The sequence below is a fragment of the Callospermophilus lateralis genome, chromosome 1, assembly GCF_048772815.1.
Source record: "Callospermophilus lateralis isolate mCalLat2 chromosome 1, mCalLat2.hap1, whole genome shotgun sequence".
NCBI lineage: Eukaryota > Metazoa > Chordata > Mammalia > Rodentia > Sciuridae > Callospermophilus > Callospermophilus lateralis.
This window is the reverse complement of record NC_135305.1, coordinates 180,578,910-180,599,549: the sequence shown is the minus strand read 5'-3', so window position 1 is coordinate 180,599,549 and position 20,640 is coordinate 180,578,910. Positions and strand designations below refer to the sequence as shown.

General features: G+C 34.4%; 1 protein-coding gene across 1 annotated transcript in view; it reads left to right on the top strand.

Annotated features, from left to right (window-relative positions):
- The window catches only part of Dnah12 (dynein axonemal heavy chain 12), a 269,851-nt gene that overhangs the window by 216,732 nt on the left and 32,479 nt on the right, over positions 1 to 20,640 (top strand). Inside the window, exon 59 of the mRNA XM_076839530.1 lies at positions 2,749 to 2,889. Within this exon, the coding sequence (XP_076695645.1) occupies positions 2,749 to 2,889 (141 nt within the window). The remainder of the gene's footprint in view (positions 1 to 2,748; positions 2,890 to 20,640) is intronic.

Sequence of the window (20,640 nt, the reverse complement as noted above, 5' to 3'; positions counted from 1 at the left end):
CCTGTAATCCTAGCTACTGGGGAGGCCGAGGTAGGAGGAAAACAAGTTCAAGGCTAGCTTGGTTTACTTAGCAAGACCTGTCTTAAGATGAAATTATTAAAAAAAGAAGAAGAAGAAGAAAAAGTCTGGGGATGTAGCTCAGTAGAGAGCACTTGGCTTGGCATGCCAGAAATCCTGCATTCAATCCCAAGTACTTAAAGAAAAAAAATCTGTTTCTAATTAATTTTGCAATATAAATTCATTATAAATCATTAAAAATATGAGAAAGTAAAGGAAGGAAGGTGGAAGAAAAAAGAACAAAAGAAAGATAATTAAAGTCTTCTTAAAAATGTTTCATTCCTTAAGATTTAGGGATAAAGGGATTGGCTTTAGTCCTTTTTTTCCTCTTTTAAATATTTTAAAAATGCACATGATTTATTCTCCTCTAGCCATGGGGACCATAAAAGGCTTCAGTCCCACATTTCTGACAATTTGCTGGATATTTTCCCTTAACTAATTAATAAATGCACACAGATTTTGGAGTCAGGGATTAAATCTCAAGTTTTCTCACATACCATAGGCAAGTCAGTTAATGGCTCTATGATTGTCTCAGGTTTCCTTATCCATAAAATAATGATAACATGGTGCACACCTCTAATCTCAGTGGCTTGAAAGGCAGAGGCAGGAGGATAAAGAGTTCAAAGCCAGTCTCAGCAATTTATCGAGGGGCTAAGCAACTCAGGAAGATCCTGTCTCTAAATAAAATACAAAAATTGGGCTGGTTTGTGGCTCACTGGTCTAGTGTCCCTGAGTTCAATCCCAGGTACCCCCCCAAAAAGGGATAATAGTATTACCTACCTTTGGGGGTTCTTATGAGGATTTAAATAAGACAATGTTTACAAAGTATTTATATATTGTCTAGTATTTAGTGACAGCTCTACTCATTAAGTAGAATTAAAATATGATTTGAGCCTATCACATGTGCTATAGGAAATTTCTTTCTACATGATTTCTTGGGAGAAAAATCTCAAGTGATTGAAATCTCTTAAGATTTCCCAACTGGATTTTGGAATTTGAATTTACATAAGGCATATGATAGAAGAAGTTTAAGTTGAATAATTGACATAAAAGTCAAACATAAGTTTCAGAGAGGATGTGGAATAATTGAAACTTTCATACACTGCTGGTGAGATTTTAAAATAGCATGGCCACATTGGGTTACACAAAATATTAAACAGATTTGCCATTTGGTCCTGTAATTCTACTCCCGGGATATACTTAAAGAGAATTCAAAGTATATGTCCACACAAAAACTATTTTTTTGTTTTTAGATATAAAATACTATATTTTGGGCTGGGGTTGTGGCTCAGTGGTAGAGTGCTCACATAAGGCCCTGGGTTCAATCCTCAGTACCACATAAAAATAAATAAAGGTATTATGTCCAACTACAACTGAAAAAATAAATATTTTTTTAAAATATTATATTTAAAAGTTAACTTGTTGTTTTCCCTTTCAATGAGGTAATGTTATGCATATGAAATACAGCTAGGTTAATTTTTTTTATTTTTATATTTTATTCAGGGCTTCCCTTCATCTTTGTTGAATTTATTATGTTTGAGTACATAAACCATTAATGACTCCACAAAAGTCAATCCTGTACAAAAAGGCCTACTCAGAGAAGTGTCAGTACCTAACCCTTTAACTGTATTCCTATGGAGCAAGTAGTATTTTTTAAATATCTTTATTTATTTATTTTTATGTGGTGCTGAAGATCGAACCCAGTGCCCCACACATATGAGGCAAGTGCTCTACCACTGAGCTACAGCCCCAGCCCCCCCAAGTAGTATTTTTTAATCAAAATTAAAATTTGAGATAAGTGTAGATTCACATGAAATTGTAAGAAATAATGCAAATCTCATGCACCCTTTACCCAGTTTCCCCAATGGTAACATTTTGAAAACCTATAGAGCAATATCATAACCAGGATATTGAGATTAATATAGTCAAGATAAAGAACATTTTCATCACTACAGGGATCCCCAGATTGCTCTTTTATTTATAACTTTACCCATTTCCCTCCCATCCCTACCTCTTACATTTCCCTCACTAACAGAGATGATTGTTTTCAGCTTAATATTTTATGGAACTTTCAATGTGGCCCTGCTGTTTTAAAATCCCACGGGTAGTATATGAGAGTTTAAATTACTCCACATACTCTCTGAAATTTATGTTTGACTTTTATGTCAATTATTCAACTTAAACTTGAATGACTAAAAACAATCAGTTAATTGAAAGAAAGAAAAAAAAAACACCGTCACCACCTACTGAATTTCTGTTAGTGAGGGAAATGTAAGAGGTAGGGAGGGAAATAAAAGTTACTTAGAATTTTGAAAACACAAAGATGGTATGAAACATACTTTGTTTTTTTTCATAGAATGGTATTTCATTTTAAAAAACTATTTTGAAATACAGATTCACAAGAAGTTATAAACCACATATACACACAAAGTATAGGGAGGCCCCATGTGCTTTTTCACTGTTTCTCTGATGGTAACCTGTTATATAACTATATTCCAATATTGCATACAAGAGATTAATATTGGTGCAATCCATAGAGCTTATTCACATTTCACTAGTTTATATTCATTTGTATGTGTGTGATTTTAAATGTCTTTCATAGTGAATATTTTGATAAATATGTTAATTAATGCTACTTATTTTTACTTAGGTTTGCTTGACAATATGTTTTCCTTTTCTTTGACCTTTTAGTAATAAATCCAAAATTTTGGAAAAGCGTCTACGATATCTAAACGACCACTTCACATACAACTTATATTGTAATATATGCCGATCACTATTTGAGAAGGACAAACTATTATTTTCCTTTTTATTATGTGCTAATCTTCTCCTGTAAGTTACTTGCTTCTGTACTAATTTTAAACCCCTAATTTGAAAATTTAATGTGTAAAGATGGCTTCTCAGAGAAGGATATAGTATTTTGCTTGATCTAATTCTTGATTTTAATTATACCCTTCACTGATAACAATGTCTTCTATAGTAGTATTAGTGTTCAGATGTTAATTTGATTTTTAAATTTTGTATAATATGTAGATAGTTACAAAAGTTAATAAATAACCCACTAAATTCTTACACAGGAAAAATTGGGTCAAGAAGTAGAACATTCCCATCATCTCTGAAATGCCTCTGTGCTCCTTAGTTGCCACCCCCATGCTTTCTCCAAAGATAACTATTATCTTCAAGGATAACATTGAAATTTAACTTTACTTTTATATAAATGAAAGCACATGATAAGTATTCATTTATCTGAATACTTTTCTTCAACATTATTGTTATTTTTAAAAGTTTTCTGTTCTTTTTTAAAAAAATTTTTAGATGTCGATGAACCTTTATTTTATTCATTTATTTATACATGATGCTGAGAATCGAATCCAGTGCCTCACATATGCTAGGCAAGCGCTCTAGCACTGAGCCACAACTCCAGCCCTCAACATCATTTTTATGAGATGCAATATTCCCCAATATTATTTATGAATCCATTCATATTGTTTCATGAAGCTCTCGTTTACTTGTTTTGATTGCTTTATAATATTCTAAGAATACATTAAAGTTTATCTGTTATATTCTTGAACATTTGAGTTGTTTCCTGTTTGGCATTATTATAAACAATAGTGGTATGAACATTGTTGTATATAGATAGATCTTGGTGCACCTGTGGGCAGATACCTAGAAATTTGTAACTCTTTTCCAGAATTTTTTGTACCAGTTTCTGTCCCATTAACAGTTTGTGCATTCCATTGCTCCACATACACACCAACATTTTGTATTGTCATTTTAAAAATACATCTTGGTATATGAATATTTTATTGCATCATGGTTTAAATTTGCATTTTTCTGATGACCAATGAAATTAAGCATTTGTTTATATATTTATAGAGCATTTGAAAATCTGTTGTAGTGTGACTATTCAAATGACTTGCCCTTTTATCTTTTGGGTGTTTTGTGTTTTTCTTATAGATTTGTATGAGTTCTTCACATAATATAGATACAAATCCCCTGACAATTAAATATGTCAAACTGTTATTTGCTCATCAGCTTACTTTTTCATTCTCTTAATGCTGGCTTTTATTGAACACAAATTCTTAATTTTAATATCATCTTACTTATGGACTGTGCTTAGGGAAAACTCTTTCCTTGGCCCAATATTTTTTTAAATATTTATTTTTTAATTGTAGTTGGACACAATACCTTTATTTCACTTATTTATTTTTATGTGGTGCTGAGGATCGAATCCAGGGCCTTGCATGTGGGAGGTGAGCACTCTACCTCCAAGCCATAATCCCAGCCCCCTTGGCCCAATATTATGGGGATATTCTCCTATATAATCATATTGAAACTCTATTATTTACCTTTCACAATTATATCAATAAGCCACATGCAACTGATTTGTGTTCATGGACAAAAATAGATGCCAGGTTTCACATTTTTTTCCATATAATTACCGACTTCTTGAAAAGACTATCCTTTCTCCATTGCTCAATAGCGCCACCTTTGCAATAAATAATACACACAGATCTAGAGCTGTTTCTGCACTTTTTATTCCCTTCCATTGTATATTTGTAAGTAGTATTTTTTAAAGTCTCAATATATGATAGTTTTGTTTTATCTTTTTCTTTTATTTCCATATAAATATTAGAATTATCTTTTCCATATAAATATTAGAATTATCTTCTAAAGTTCCAAATATAAAGATACTCAGCAACCTGTTAGAATTTTGATTGAGTGCATTGGAATTACAGAGAAGCTTGTCAAAATTAACAATTTTCTCGGTCTATTCCCTAAAGACCTAAAAAGAGCACACTATAGGGACACTGCTACATCCATGTTCATAGCAGCACAATTCACAATAGCAAGACTGTGGAACCAACCTAGATGCCCTTCAATAGACGAATGGATAAAAAAAAATGTGGCATTTATACACAATGGAGTATTACTCTGCATTAAGAAATGACAAAATCATAGAATTTGGAGGGAAATGGATGGCATTAGAGCAGATTATGCTAAGTGAAGCTAGCCAATCCCTTAAAAACAAATGCCAAATGTCTCCTTTGATATAAGGAGAGTAACTAAGAACAGAGTAGGGACGAAGAGCATGAGAAGAAGATTAACATTAAACAGGGATGAGAGGTGGGAGGGAAAGGGAGAGAGAAGGGAAATTGCATGTAAATGGAAGGAGACCCTCAGGGGTATACAAAATTACATACAAGAGGAAGTGAGGGGAAAGGAGGAAAAATATAAGGGGGAGAAATGAATTACAGTAGAGGGGGTAGAGAGAGAAGAGGGGAGGGGAGGGGGGAGGGGGGATAGTAGAGGATAGGAAAGGCAGCAGAATACAACAGACACCAGAATGGCAATATGTAAATCAATGGTTGTGCAACTGATGTGATTCTGCAATCTGTATATGGGGTAAAAATGGGAGCTCATATCCCACTTGAATCAAAGTGTGAAATATGATATATCAAGAACTATGTAATGTTTTGAACAACCTACAATAAAAATTAATTTAAAAAAAATTAACAATTTTACTATATTAAGTATTCCCCAAGGACATAGTATGTCACTCCATTTCCTTAATTAATTCTTTGTTTTACTCCATAATGTGTCATACTTTCCTATCTTGCACATCATTTTAGAGCCTTAAGTTTTATAGAGAAGTTCAAGATTCACATCAAATATGAACAGAAAATATATAGACTGTAAATAAACAGTCTTCCTCACTACAAAGCTCCCCAGAGTGGTATGTTTGTTATAATCCTTGAATTTACATTGAAATAGTATTATCACCGATAAATAAGTCCATAGCTATATCAGGGTTCACTCTCAATATTGTGCTCCTGCAGACTTTACTAATATATAGTGGTATATATTCATCATTATAGTATCATAGGGAATAGTTTCATTTCCATAAAAAATCCTTTGTGTAAATTCAGCCTCCTCTCCTTCCTAAACCCTGGCAATCAATTTTCCTTTTACTATCTTCATAGTTTTACCTTTTCAGAGTGTTATATAGTTGTACTCATCAACATATAGCTTTTGCAGATTGGCTCCTTTCACTAAATAATATGCATTTAAAGTCTTTTGATGGCTCAATGACTCATTTATTTTTAATTCTGAATAATATTCCATTGTCTGGATGTACCACAGTTTATTTATCCATTCATCTACTGAAGGACATCTTGGTTATCTCAAAATTTTGAGTTTCAGGTGCCGGTTTTTTGTGGAGATAGGTTTTCCATTCCTTTAGGTAAATACCAGGAGTACAGTTGCTGGATTGTATGTAAGAGTTGTTTCAGTTTTTTAAGAAACCATCAAACTACCAAAGTACCTGTACCATTTTGCATTCCCACCAACAATGAATGAGAGTTTGTGTTTTGTATTTTGAATATTGGCTATTTTGATAGGTGTTTACTGTAATATTGTTGGTGTAGTTGTGATCTGAAATTCCGTAATGAAATATGATGCAAAGTATCTTTTTCATACACTTACTTGTCAGCTGTATGTGTTCTGCAGTGAGGTGTCTGTTTCTGTCTTTTGCCTTTTTTTTTTTTTTTAATACTGGGGATCAAACTCAAGGGTGCTTTACTACTGAGCAACATTCCCAGCCCTTTTTATTTTGAGCCAGGGTCTCACTAAGTTGCTTAGGGCCTCCCTAAGTCAGTAGGATCACCTTGAACTTGGAATTCTCCTGCCAAAGCCTCCCTAGTTGCTGGAATTACAAGGGGGCTTCCTCACACCTGGCTTGCTCATTTTTTTATGTGGATGTTCATTATATTATAATTGAGTTTTAGGAGTTCTTTGTATATTTTGGATAACAGCCCTTTATCTGATACTTATTTTGAAATATTTTCTCTTAACTCTGTGGCTTATTTTCTCATTTCTTGATATTGACCTTTACAGAACATATTTTTTTATTTTAATTAAGTCCAGCTTATTTTTTTTTTCATGGATCATGCCTCTGGTGGTGTAGCTAAGAAGTTTTCACCATATTTAAAGTCACCTGTATTTTCTGTTATTGTTATGGTTTGGATCTGGAGTGTCCCCCAAAGTCACATGTGGTGAACATTTGGTCATCCCCAATGCAGTAAAGTTCAAAAGTGGTGCTTTAGGAAGTGATTGGATCATGAGAGCTCTGACCTCATCATTAGATTATTTCATTGATAACTGAATGAACAACTAGGACTTGGTGGAAACTGTAGGCCAGTGGGGCATTGTTAGCAGAAGTATATTACTGGGGGTGTGCCCTTGGAGACTATATGTTGTCCTTGGCTTCTTCCTCTCTGTTTCTCTCTACTTCTTATCTACCATGAGCTGAACAGCCTTACTCTCCCACATCCTTTTGCCATGATGATCTGCCTCACCTCAGGCCCAGAGCATTGATGCTGACTGATCCTGAACTGAAACTTCTGAAACAGTAAGCCAAAACAAACCTCTCCAACTTTAAGTTTCTTTTGTCGGGTATTTTGGTCATAGTAACAAAAAGCCGACTAAGTTTGTCAATATCTACAAAATAACTAGATGAAATTTTGATTGAGATTGTGGTGAAATGATAAATCAAGTCAGGAGGAGCTGATACCTTGGCAGTATTGATATTTCCTATCTGTGAAAATGGAATATCTCTTCATTTATTTAGATTTTTTTTATGTCTTTCATCAGAGTTTTGTAGTTGTCCTCTATCTTATACATATTTTAATAATTTTATGCTTAAATATTTTACTTTTGGTGCTAATGTAATTAGTAATTGCTTTTTATTTCAAATTCTGTGTTCATTGCTGGCATATAAAAAATCAGTTGACCTTTATATGTTAACCTTATATCCTGAAGTATTGGTATAAGTATTTTTAGTTCTAGGATTTTGTTGCTGTTATTGAATTCTGTAGAATATTCTACATAGTCATATCATTTATGAGCAAAGATTTATTTCTTCCTTACAAATTTCTTTAACTTTCTTTTTTTATTGCATTAACCACTACTTCCAATACAGTATTGAATATGAATAGTGAAAGTAGACCATTATTCCTGATTTTAGTGGAAAAACACCTAAATTTTCACTACTTAGTGTGTGTTATTGTTTGGGTTTGAAATGTTTCTCAAAGACCCATGTGTTAGGATCTTGGTCCCCAATGCAGCAATGTTCAGAGACAGGGCTTTTAGGAAATCATTGGATCTTGAGACCTAACATTATCGTAAAATGTATCCTCCAGTGGATTCATAATTCAAGTGGACTATTGGGAAGGAGATGGTAGAAACCAAACCATAGGAGGTGGAACTTAGTTAAAGGGTGTGGGTCCTTGGGGTGTCCATTTGGGTACTATACTTGTCCTTGGCTCTTTCTTCTCTTTGTCTGCTTCCTGGTTCCCACAAGATAAGCAGTTTCACTCTGCTATAACTTTCCACCATGATGTTCTGCCTCACCACAGGCCCAAAAACAATGGAGCCAGCTAATCATGGATTGAAACCTCTGAAAATTGTGTGCCAAAGTAAATCTTTCTTCCTCTAAGTTGATTTTCCCAGGTATTTTGTTATAGTGACCAAAAGCTGACTAATTCTGTGTAATCCTAGCTACAATTTTGTATACATTCTTCATTCATCAAGTTGAGGAAGTTCCTCTATGTTCATAAATTATTAAGAGTTTTCATCATGGATTAGGTGTTTGAGTTTGTCAGATGCTTTGTGTACATCTGTTGATTTGATCACATTCTTTTACTTCTTTATTTTGCTATAGTGAAACATATTTAATGATTTCTTAATATTGAATCAGACCTGCATACCTGGAATAAATTCCACTTAGTTGCAGTATATAATTCTTGAACGGTATATTTTTTAATCTTATTGTATTTTTTAATACCTTTATTTATTTTTATGTGGTGCTGAGGATCAAACCTTGTGCCTCACACATGCTGGGCAAGCAATCTACCACTGAGCTACAATTACAATTCCCTGCAATATATAATTTTTTCTGTACATTATTGGGTTTGATTTGCTAATATTTTATTGATAATTTTTTCATCTAAGTTTATGAGAGGTATTTGTTCATGAGATATTAGTCTGTTGTTTTTCTTTCTTGTAGTGTTTTGCCTGATTTTGCTATTAGGTAATTACCCTCATAAATCAAATTAGGAAGTTTTCCTTCTGCTGTTTTCTGAAGACATTAATTTCTTCCTAAATGTGTAGTAGAATTCTCCATTATCGTTTCTTTGCCTGGTACTTTCCGTTTTAAGTATTGCTTTAATTTTTTTTGATATAAGTCTATTCACATTATCTACTTCTTTTTGTGAGTCTTGGCAGATTGTTATGTCTTTCTGACTATGTAATACCCCTCTTTATGCTCAGTAATTTTTCTTGCTTTGAAGTCTTCATGGTCTGAATATAGCTATTCTTGTTTTCTTTTGATTACTCTTAGTTTGGTATATCTTTCTACATCCTTTATTTTTTAATTTGTGTCTTTATGTATTTAAAGTGGATTTTATAGACAATATATAGTTGAGTCTTGTTTTTGATCCACTGTGACAATTTTTCAGTTGATATTTTATTTATTTATTTTTAATTTTATTGGTTCTTTTTTGTGATACATGACAGTAAAGTCCATTTTTACATAATCATACAAGCATGGAATATATCTTGTTCTAATTCAGACCCCAGTACCTCTTCTTTCCTTTCCTTCTCCCCACCCCTGCTTCCTTTCTTCTATTGATCTTTCTGCCATTTACCCAGTTATTTTTTAATAAATTTCTTGTGGATGCAATGGTGGTGAGATTCACTGTTGTATATTCCTATATTTACACAGGAAAGTTATGTCAAATTTATTCCACTTTCTTTCCTTTTCCTATCCCCTCTCCTTTCCCTCCATTCACCTTTGTTCACTCCTCTGAACTTCTGTTCTTCCCCTTACCCCCCAGTTGTGGGTTAGTGTCCACATATAAGAGAAAACATTGGCCATTAGCTTTTTGGGGAGGGGTGATTATTTCACTTAGCATGACAGTCTCCAAATCCTTCCATTTACCAGCAAATGACATAAAGTCATTCTTCTTTTGGGCTGAGTAATACTTCATTGTATGTATATGTGTATGTATGTATATATATATACACACACATTTTCTTTATCCATTCATTTGTTGAAGGGCGCCTAGTTTGACTCCATAACTTAGCTATTGTGCACTGTGCCGGCTGGCTGGGCAAAATATCCGGGGGGTGATGAATGACTTGTGTACCTTGATACAGCAGGAGTGGAAGCCGTTTGGCTCCATAACTTAGCTATTGTGCACTGTGTTGCTATAAACATTGATGTGGCTACATCACTGCAGTATGCTGATTTTTAACTCCAAAGAGTTGGCTAACTAGGTCAAATGATGGTTCCATTCCTAATTTTTTGAGAAATTTCCATACTGCTTTCCAGAGGAGTTACACCAATTTGCAGTCCCACCAAAAATATACAAGTGTACCATTTTTTTCACATCCTTGCCAGCATTTATTGTTACTTGTATTCTTGACAATTGTCATTCTGATTGGAGTGAGATGAACTCTGGATGTGGTTCCAATTTGCATTTCTCTAATTGCTAGATATGTTGAACATTTTTTCATATATTTGTTGGCCGTTCATATTTCTTCTGAGGAGTGTTCTTTTGCCCATTTATTGTTTGGGTTATTTGTTTTCTTGGTGTTAAGTTTTTTGAGTTCTTTGTATATCATGGATATTGACACCCTATCTGAGGTGCCGGAGGCAAAGGTTTTCTCCCATTCTGTAGCCTCCCTCTTCATGTTCTTGTTTCTTTTGCTATGAAGAAGTTTGTTAATTTGATGCAATTCCATTTATTGATTTTTTTATTTTATTACTTGTGCTTTAGGACTCTTGTTAAGGTCAGGTCCTGAGCCGTTATGTTGAAGTGTTGGGCCTACATTCTCTTCTACCAGGTGCAGAGTTTCTGGTCTAATTCGTATGTCTTTGATCTACTTTGAGTTGATTTTTGGGCAGGCTAAGAGATAAGGGATTAAATTTCATTCTACTACTATAGATTTCCAGTTTTTCCTCCACCATTTGTTGAAGGGACTCCTTTTTCCAATGTATGTTTTTGGTACCTCGGTCTAGTACGAGATATTTATGTAGATTTGTTTCTGTGTCACTTATTGTATTCTATTGGTCTTTATGCCTGTTTTAGTGCCAATACTGTGCTGTTTTTATTACTATATAAATTAAGGGTTTGTATTGTAATGCCTCTTGCTTCACTTTTCACACTGAGGGTTGCTTTAGCTATTCTGGGCCTCTGATTTTTCCAAATGAATTTCATGACCGCTTTTTCTATTTCTATGAAGAATATTATTGGGATTTTGATGGGAATTGCATTGAATCTATAGCACTTTGGTTAGTACGGCCAATTTGACAATATTAATTCTGCCTATCCAAGAACATGGGAGATCTTTCCATATTCTAAAGTCTTCTTTAATTTCTTTCTGTAGTTTCCTGTAGTTTTCATTATAGAGGTCCTTCACCTCTTTCATTTGATTGATTCTCTCATATTTTTTGAGGCTATTGTTAATGGGATAATTTTCCTAATTTTTCTTTCAGCTGAAAGAGTATAGGAACATCATTGAAGTATAGGAACATGATTTATTTATGGGTGTTGATTTCATATCCTGCTAATTTGCTGAATTTATTTATGAGTTCTTGAAGTTTTCTGGTGGAGTTTTTGGTCTTCTAAATATAGGATCATGTCATCATCAAAAAAAAAGATAGTTTGAGCTCTTCTCTTCCTATTCATATCCCTGCCCGTGGACTTCGCTGTACCAGGCTTCCTGGGCTTAGTCCATGAGCATATTCATGCCTGCCCACCACCTGTTCAAATTCCTGACCCACTTCAGCTGGTCCTTTGAGCCTCAAAGAGAGGAGGGAGCTGAGCTCTCCTTCACCTATCTGACTGGTATTCCCCTAGTTAAAACACTTTCCATGCCTGTTTTGCTCATGCTCTGCTAGGCACAGCCTAAGTCATGTGGCATGTGCTTGTCAGGACCATGTATCTGTCCCAGCTCAGATCTCTCTGTTCTCCAATAGTAGCTACCAAAGTGCAGTCACCTCAAGATGGTTTCTGCCTCAGCTCTCCATGGACAGTTGTACCAGTGTACCGTGTACTGCAGCTTCTGGATCAGCCTAGGGCAGACTGTCCCTCCAGTCTCAGGACTTTCCACACTAAATCTGTCCATTGTATTTCTCTGTGTTTTCCTTTCCTCATGCTGTGGAGCACTGCTACTGCTTTGCTGCTGTTACTGCTACCAGCCTGGCTCCAAAATGGTCTTTTTTCTTAGTTGACCGTACCTAACTTTCTAAGTCTCAAAGGCATCCTGACTGTCCTACATTGAGTTTTAGTGAAATCTGTTTTCACCCATCTTCCAGAGAAGCAGTATTTCCACTGCTTGAATCCCGGGTCACAGAGTTACAAGAAATATAGCCTTCCTCCAACCCTCCAACCCCCTATCTTACTTCCCCCCAAGGTGGTATTTTAGACCATTAATGTTTAAATTGATATTGGTATAATTAGATTAATGTCTCATATGTGTTACTATTTTCTATTCATTGTTTTCATTCTTTGTTGTCATTCTTGTCTTCATTTCTTTTCCTACCTTCTCTGGTAGGAAAAGTATTTTGTATAATTGAATATTTTATATAATTCCATTTTTTCTTATCATATCAATTAAATTTACATTATTATTATTAACATTATCATATATATTAATTGTACACATTAATGATTTTTCACTGTTGCATTTTCATACATGTATATATCAAGCTTTGATCATGCTCCCCTTCTGTTCTTCTACCTTCTCTGGCCATCCCTTCTTCCCTCCCCTGACTCCTTTTCTAGACTATAATAGTCCCTGTTCTACTTTCAGGATGCCTTTGGTTTTGCTTTTTTGTTTTGTGAAACAAAACAAAAAATGTAATATTTGTCTTTCTGTGGGTGGCTTATTTCACTTAACATGATGTCTTCATGTTTTAACCATTTTCCTGCAAATAGCAGAATTTCATTCTTCTTTATGTCTAAATAATACTCCATTGTATACATATACCATACTTTCCCTATCCATTCATCTGTTGACAGGTACCTAGGCTGATTCCATATCATGGTTATTGTAAATAGTACTACAATTAACATGACATATTCAATGTGATCCCTATTGAAATATCAATTGCATTCTTCACAGAACTAGAAAAAAACAATTATAAAAGCCAGGTACAGTGGTACACACCTGTAATCTCAGTGACTCAGAAGGCTGAGGCAAGAGGATTGCAAGTTTGAGATTAGCCTCAGCAATTTAGCAGGGCCCTAAGAAATTAGTGAGACCCTATCTCAAAAATTTTTAAAAAAATGAGAAGAAGGCTGGGGATGTAGCTCAATAGTAGAGCAATTGCCTGGCATGTATTCGATCCTAGGTTCAATCCCCAGTACAAAACAAACAAACAAAAAACCCTGATATTCATATAGATACACAAAAGACTCTGAGTAACCAAAGCATTCCTAAGCAAAAAGAACAATCAATGCTGGAGACAACATAATAACCTGATTTTAAAACATACTACAGAGCCATAGTATCAAAAAAAGCACGCTGTTGGCATAAAAACAAACCTATAGACCAGTGGAGCAGAATAAATCCAAAAATACATCCATACATCTTCAGGCAACTATTTATTTATTTACTTATTTATATATTTATTTTATTAGTTACACATGACAGTACAGTGATCCAACTAATTCTTTTTGACACAAAGGTGTCAAAAAATGTAGATTGGAAAAAGCATGTGGGAGACTAACCTTGCACATGACTGGGTCACACTCCCCGGCTGGGTGCTGAGGCGCTCAATCACAGAAATGTGGCAGAGCTTTCCCCATCCTTCTTGGGTTCAAGGGTCAGTGTTTCGTGCATGGGTGTGTCTTGCTACAGCCCCATGGGTGAAGCTATGCTCACCTGTTCCTTTGTAATAAAACCCCTTGCCCTGTTTAGGATAGAATCTTCCATGGAAGTGCCTTGTGTGTGTCCCCTTCTCTTATTGTGCCCTTGGGTGTGGCCTACCCAGGTGTCAGTCAACCTGCTGACAGTGGACATCATGAAGATAGACTCAGCCCCCTGAAACCTGACCCCTTGACTCATTTGAATAGCTTCTCCTTAATAAAAGGGGTCAGTGCGTGCTCTCTGCTCTAGCTCTCTCTCTTCCTACGGACCCTTAAGGTCAGAGGAGCCGTCACAGCGACCCCAAACAAAAAGATATTTTTGTCTCTTGTGTGGTTATTTTGCACAGCCCAGTTAGCCCAGTTTAACTAGAGTGACCCCTGAGCCTTTTAGTTGTGAACAGAAACCCAGCAAAGCACAGTTTTTTCATCATAATGGTGCTAGAAAAACTGCATATACCCATGGAGAGGATTGAAACTAGGCCCCTCTCTCTCACTGTATACAAAAAAACAACTCAAAATGGGTTAAACTTATTTATTTTTTTTTTATTGATTGCCCTGGATTTTATAACATACTTTTACAATTAGTCTACATCTTCTTTCATTTCTTGAAAGTGCAACTATTTTATACCAAAGTAGTCCTCCTATCCTTTATAACATTACTCTCATTCATTTCACTTATCCATAAAATATAATGATAAAATACATTGTTGCTATTATTATTTTGAACAAATTTATCTTCTCTATTCCTTCTTCCATGCTCTTCCTTTCTTTATAGAATACTAGTTTCTCTCTCCTAAAATTTTCTATTTTCTGTAGAAATTCCTTTACATATTTGCAATCAGGCCTACCTCTGACAAATTCCCTTGATTTTTGTCTGTGAGAATTAATCCTTGATTTTAAAAAATCTTATTAAAATTTTAAGGCGCTAGGGTTATGGCTCAGTGGTAGAGCGCATGCCTAGCATGTAGAAGGTACTTGGTTCCGTTCTCAGCACTGCATATAAGTGAATAAAATAAAGGTCCATCAATATCTAAAAAAATAAATTTAAAAAAATAGAAAGATTCTTAAAGGATCAGTTAACTGGATACAGAATCTTAGGTTGGTGGCTTATTTCTTTCAAAACTTTAAATATTTTTGTTTATGTAGGTTTTTTGTTGTTACAATATGTTTGTGTGTGTGTTGAGAAACATTTTATTCTTATTTCAATATTTCACATGAAGGTTGCTAATCAATGAAGTATACAAGAAACAGTGCAGGGACTGGGGATGTGGCTCAAGCGGTAGCGCGCTCACCTGGCATGCATGCGGCCCGGGTTCGATCCTCAGCACCACATACAAAGGAAGATGTTGTGTCCGCCAGATACTAAAAAAAATAAATATTAAAAAAAAAATTCTCTCTCTCTCTCTCCCTCTCTTTAAAAAAAAAAAAAAGAAAAGAAAAGAAACAGTGCAGGATACTCAAAATGACTAGATTAGAAAGAAGTCACACATTTGTAGTTAAGGAAAAAGTTTAGTCTATGATTGCTGATTTGTTCAAAGATTATAACTTCAAAAATAGATTAAGAATATAAATCAATATAATTTTTAAAAAATATTTATTTCTTTAGTTTTTAGGTGGACACAGTATCTTTATTTCACATTTATGTGGTGCTGAGAACCGAACCTAGTGCCTCACGCACGCTAGGCAAACGCAGTACCACTTGAGCCACATCCCCAGCCCTCAATATAATTTTAATATGTAAAATATTTATCTTAGCAAATAGAAAATCCTGAACAACATTAAGTTGACTTATTTGATGATGAGGAATATTTATTATTGAAAGTCCACTTATGACAGGTAACATGCAGGACATTTGAAGTTTTTGTCACTTTTAGTCCTAACTAAAACAGTGTTGTTATTTACCTGTTTCACCAAATATGATATTAAGATTCCAAGAGGACCTTTTTCAGTAAAATTTAAAATCCAGGTCCATATGACTCCATGTTTTCTACCAAGAGGTCTCATTCCTACAAGAAACACTTAGGAAAAGTTTGTAGTTGAAGAATGGGGGAGAAAATTTTTAAAACAATAGCATTGTAGGTATACTAAATGAAATTAAAGATTGGGGTGGTTTGTCATACTTCTTTTTGTTGTTGTTGTCGTCCTTTTTAGTTATACATAGCAGTAGGATTCATTTGATATAACTATAAAAGCATGGAATATAATTTGCTTTAATTTAGTCCCCAGTATTTCCCCTTTCCCTCCCCTGTTCCCTTCCCTCTACTCTACTGATCTTTCTGCTTTTTACTTTTAGTTTATTTGTTTGTGTAGTTTCTATTCCCAGACATGCAAAGACTTAGAACATTTTAACTCAGTTTACCCCATTTATTTTGACATTGTTGTCACCTATATTCTGTATTTTAATCTCTATAAGGTTTTTTTATTATTGATAAAATAAATCATTTAAATTTACTCACATATTTGCCCTTTTGGTTGCTGTTATTTCTTTGAAGTTTCCATGTGAAGTCTGTTCTACCTGAAAACACTTTTCCAGTATTTCATTTAGTATATGTCTGCTGGTCATGAAATCTATTAGTTCTCTTGTGTGTGAAGTCATCTTTACTTTTATTCTTAAAGTATACATGTGCTAGGAATAGAATTTTGGCACTTTAAAACTACTCATTGTTTTCCAGCTTCCATTGTTATAAATTATTTTGCCTGTGAAAATAAAGTGCTTATTATCTCAAGATGTTTTTAAAGTTTCTTTTTACTTAGTTTTAGTTTTTAGAGGCTTTAGTATTATGTCCCTAATATGCCTTTTTAAAATTGATGTGTAACTGTACTTAGAGAAAAAACCTCAATCTGATGAATTATAATAGTAAACAAATCCATGTAATATCACCTATACCAAGAAATAGAAATTATCTGTATTTTTCTAAAAGCCCCCTGGTGCTTTTTCCTAATCTCTATTAGTCTCTGCTTCCTCTCCAAAGAAATTACCATAGTAACATCTAAGAATGAATGTATTTTTATTTTATTTATTCTGCTTGGAATTAAAAGGGGTTCTTGGATCTATTACTTAATAACAAATGTTTTGGAAAATAGTCATAATTTTTTCAAGTATTGATTCTGCTTCATTCTCTCTCTTTCTAGTTCTTAGACTTTCTCATCTATTCCTGGTCTCTTACTCTCTCTTCTATTTTTTAAAATTCTGTTGTCTCTCAAAGCTTTATTCTTTTAGTGCAATAATTCTTTCTCAGGTGTAACTAATCTGGTACTAAATCCATTTATTTAATTCTAAATTTAAATTATTGTAAAATTAAGCAAATATATGTCAATTTTTCTTACTTTGCTTTCTTACACAAAGCAATACATTATAGGTATTGAAAAGAAAGCAAGGAACCGGAAGACAGGTGAGTGAGAAATGAAAGACAGAGACCAAACACAGGTTATACACATATCTCTCCATAGACAGAGAGAGGCAAAACAGACTTGGTGGGCTGGGGATGTGGCTCAAGTGGTAACTCGCTCGCCTGGCATAAGCGGGGCACTGGTTCAATCCTCAGCACCACATAAAAATAAAATAAAGATGTTGTGTCCACTGAAAATTGAAAAATAAATATTAAAAAAAAAACAGGCTTGGTGTTCAAGACTTTTATGGAGCAGGCTCAGGGATTAGAGCCAGGCGGGTCCTAATGCTGGTGGTTAAAGGTTGGGTTGGTATGAGGGAGTAGTGAGTCTTCTCAAAAATGCCCTTGGGTGGGAATGCAAAATTTTTCTTAAAATGGCAGCTGTCACTTAAGATGGCTGTCCAGATGCTAAGCAAGGACATTACAGGTATTCTCTTGTACTTTTTTCTATTAATAATATATAAGTGGAGATAACTTGATAGAGATCTCCTTTACTCTTTAAGTTTTATCAATCTATAATTTGCATATTTTTGTAATTCACCTTTTGTAAGAATCCAGTTAAAAAATTTTAGTACATTTTACTTCTGTAACCATTACTAAAATTTCATTTTAGAACATTTCTATGATCTAAAACATTTCTCTATTCCAATTTAGCAAGTTCCTGCTCTTCTTACCAGAATCAAAGATTTGAGCTACCCACTCACTGCTCAGAGGCCAACATTCAAGAAATGAGAGTTCATAGGAAGGGATCAGATGTATTCAAGGGCTGTCAAACTTAAAAAGATAGAAGGAATACCCCCTAAAAGTCCATCTTGGGTGGCTCAGGGTTGCAAAGGGCTCTCACGAAGAGAGAAAGGAGGAGGACAGCAAGGAGACTGCCTATAGTCTTTGTCATTCAGGTTGAATGTTTCTTTTTCTCTGGTAGGAAGATTGGAAATGACCTCTACCTCCTGTGGTTAAGGACTCAGGAGGGGCATTATAAAGGTCATTGGATAGGTGCTGGGTGCTATAAATCTAAAGATTATTTAGTAGTTAACATCTTAGACATTTAGACTTCTCTTTATAATTTAGAATGCTGGTGGAGAAAGGGAGAGAACTTAAAAGGATTAGGGAGGAGAAGGGGGAAGTGAAAGTAGCCACCAATGATGATGATGACCCAAAAGAGCTGCCCTCTTTCACTCTTACTCCCAGCCCCAGGTAGCCAACAGTCTGCTTTCATTCTCCATAGCTTGCCCATTCTAGAATTTATTAATGAGACTTATTGTATAGTCAAGAATGTTGTCTGTCTTTAGCAATTTTCTGTGTGCCCTTGAAAAGTACATTTATTTTACTATTTCTGGGTAGAATATTCTATAAATGTCAAGTAGCTCATGATGGTTTGTAAGTTTTCCATATTCTTATTTATTTTCAGTCTACTTTTACAATTATCAAGAGAGGGATTACAGTCTATATAATTTTTTTTTTGCTGCTCTTTTCAGTTTTGCTTTGTGCTGTGATGATGCTCTTTTGTTAGATGTATAAATATTTGGAGTCATTATATCCTCTTGATAAAATAACTTGACCTCATTTATCCATGGTAATATCCTTTTCTTTTAAATTTATTTTGTCTAATATTAGAAATCCTCAAGCTTTCTTTTGATTAGTGTTTTTATAGTTTATACTCTTCCATTTCTTTTCATCTCTTTACATTTAAACTTTGTTTCTGTGGACAGCATGTAGTTTAAGTCCTGATTCTTTTATCTAATCTTATAATCACTATCATTGAATGAGAATGAGATTGTTTAGACCATTTACATTTAATGTAATATAGATGTGGTTATGTTTAAGCTGTCATCATAGTTTTGATTTTGTTTCTTTATTTTTTGTTTCACATTTCCTCATTTTCTGTTTTTCTTTTAATTATTTTGCATATTTAATATTTAATTATTCTTCCCCTTTGTTGATATATTAGCTATCTTTTGTTCTATTATCTCAGTGGTTTCTTTAGATTATATTATAACTTTTTATGTTATAATCTACTTTCAGTTAAAATTATACTTTATATAGTGTTAGGACTATAATCCCTTATACTTTTATAGTACATACTATAAGTATACTTCTTTTTTTTTTTTAAGGAGAGAGAGAGAATCTTTTTTGTAGATGGACACAACACAATGCCTTTATTTTTATGTGGTGCTGAGGATCGAACCCGGGTCCCGCTAGGGGAGCGCTCTACCACTGAGCCACAATCCCAGCCCCAAGTATACTTCTTACACTTCATATATGTGAAGTATAAAAATATAATAAAATTATATAGTTCATATGAAGCATAACAACTTGCAACAATATACTTTCATTTCTCCCCATGTAGCCTTATTTTTTTCATACATTTTACTTGTATGGCCTCACTGTGGGGAGTCCTAACAGAGTTGGTCTGGCCACTTGCCCTGAAAAATCAAGCAAAAAAAGTAATGGTGAATTGGAAAGTAATTTATTCAGTATAGCTATCTTGCAAAAAACAAGGAGACCCAGTGTTCTGAGTCCTATCTTTAGGGATACCAACAAAAACTTCAAGTTTAAATAGAGAAGGGACAGAAGCTGGGACATGAAGTATGCGTAGTTAAGAGGTTTGGGTCAAAATTGTGGTCTGGTTGATAATTATCTCAGATCTGGTTCTATAAGTTCCTTCTGGCTCTGGGGATGTTGTTATCCCTTGAGAAACGATTGGTTCTCTACGCTGCTTTTGCTTAGAGAGGCAGCCTCAGTTCTTGTTATAGGATAGTTTCTTCCACATAGTTGGGTAGTTTCATCATAGGTTGATCTGCCTGCAAGTCTCGCTTTTTCTGGATTCTTGAAAATATCTTAGTTACTCTTTTCTTGGTGTTTTTAATTGTGAAAGAGGTCAAGAGAGATGAGGCAAATTTAGAGCTATCAACCTTGTATTTACCAATTTTTAGAAAGACACTCAAGTGATTAACATGTCTACATGCAGATTTGAACAGGAATTTGACCTAAAGTTTAAGGCAACAAAAGGAGACCAATGCAATGTGAAGGCAGAGGTGTCATGCTTTTTTCCTGCTTTTAATTACCCATCAGACATCCTTAGGACCAAGTGAAGAATCAGTGCTTTTTTAACAAAAGTAGGCTCAACCCCTTATTGTATGTATATTCACTGATTTTTCTCCTTCTGAATATTATGAATGTATTAGTAAACTCTAGAATTTTAGTATTCCTTTAAAGAGCTTTAAACTTTACTTTGTTGGGTAGTTAAGTTACTA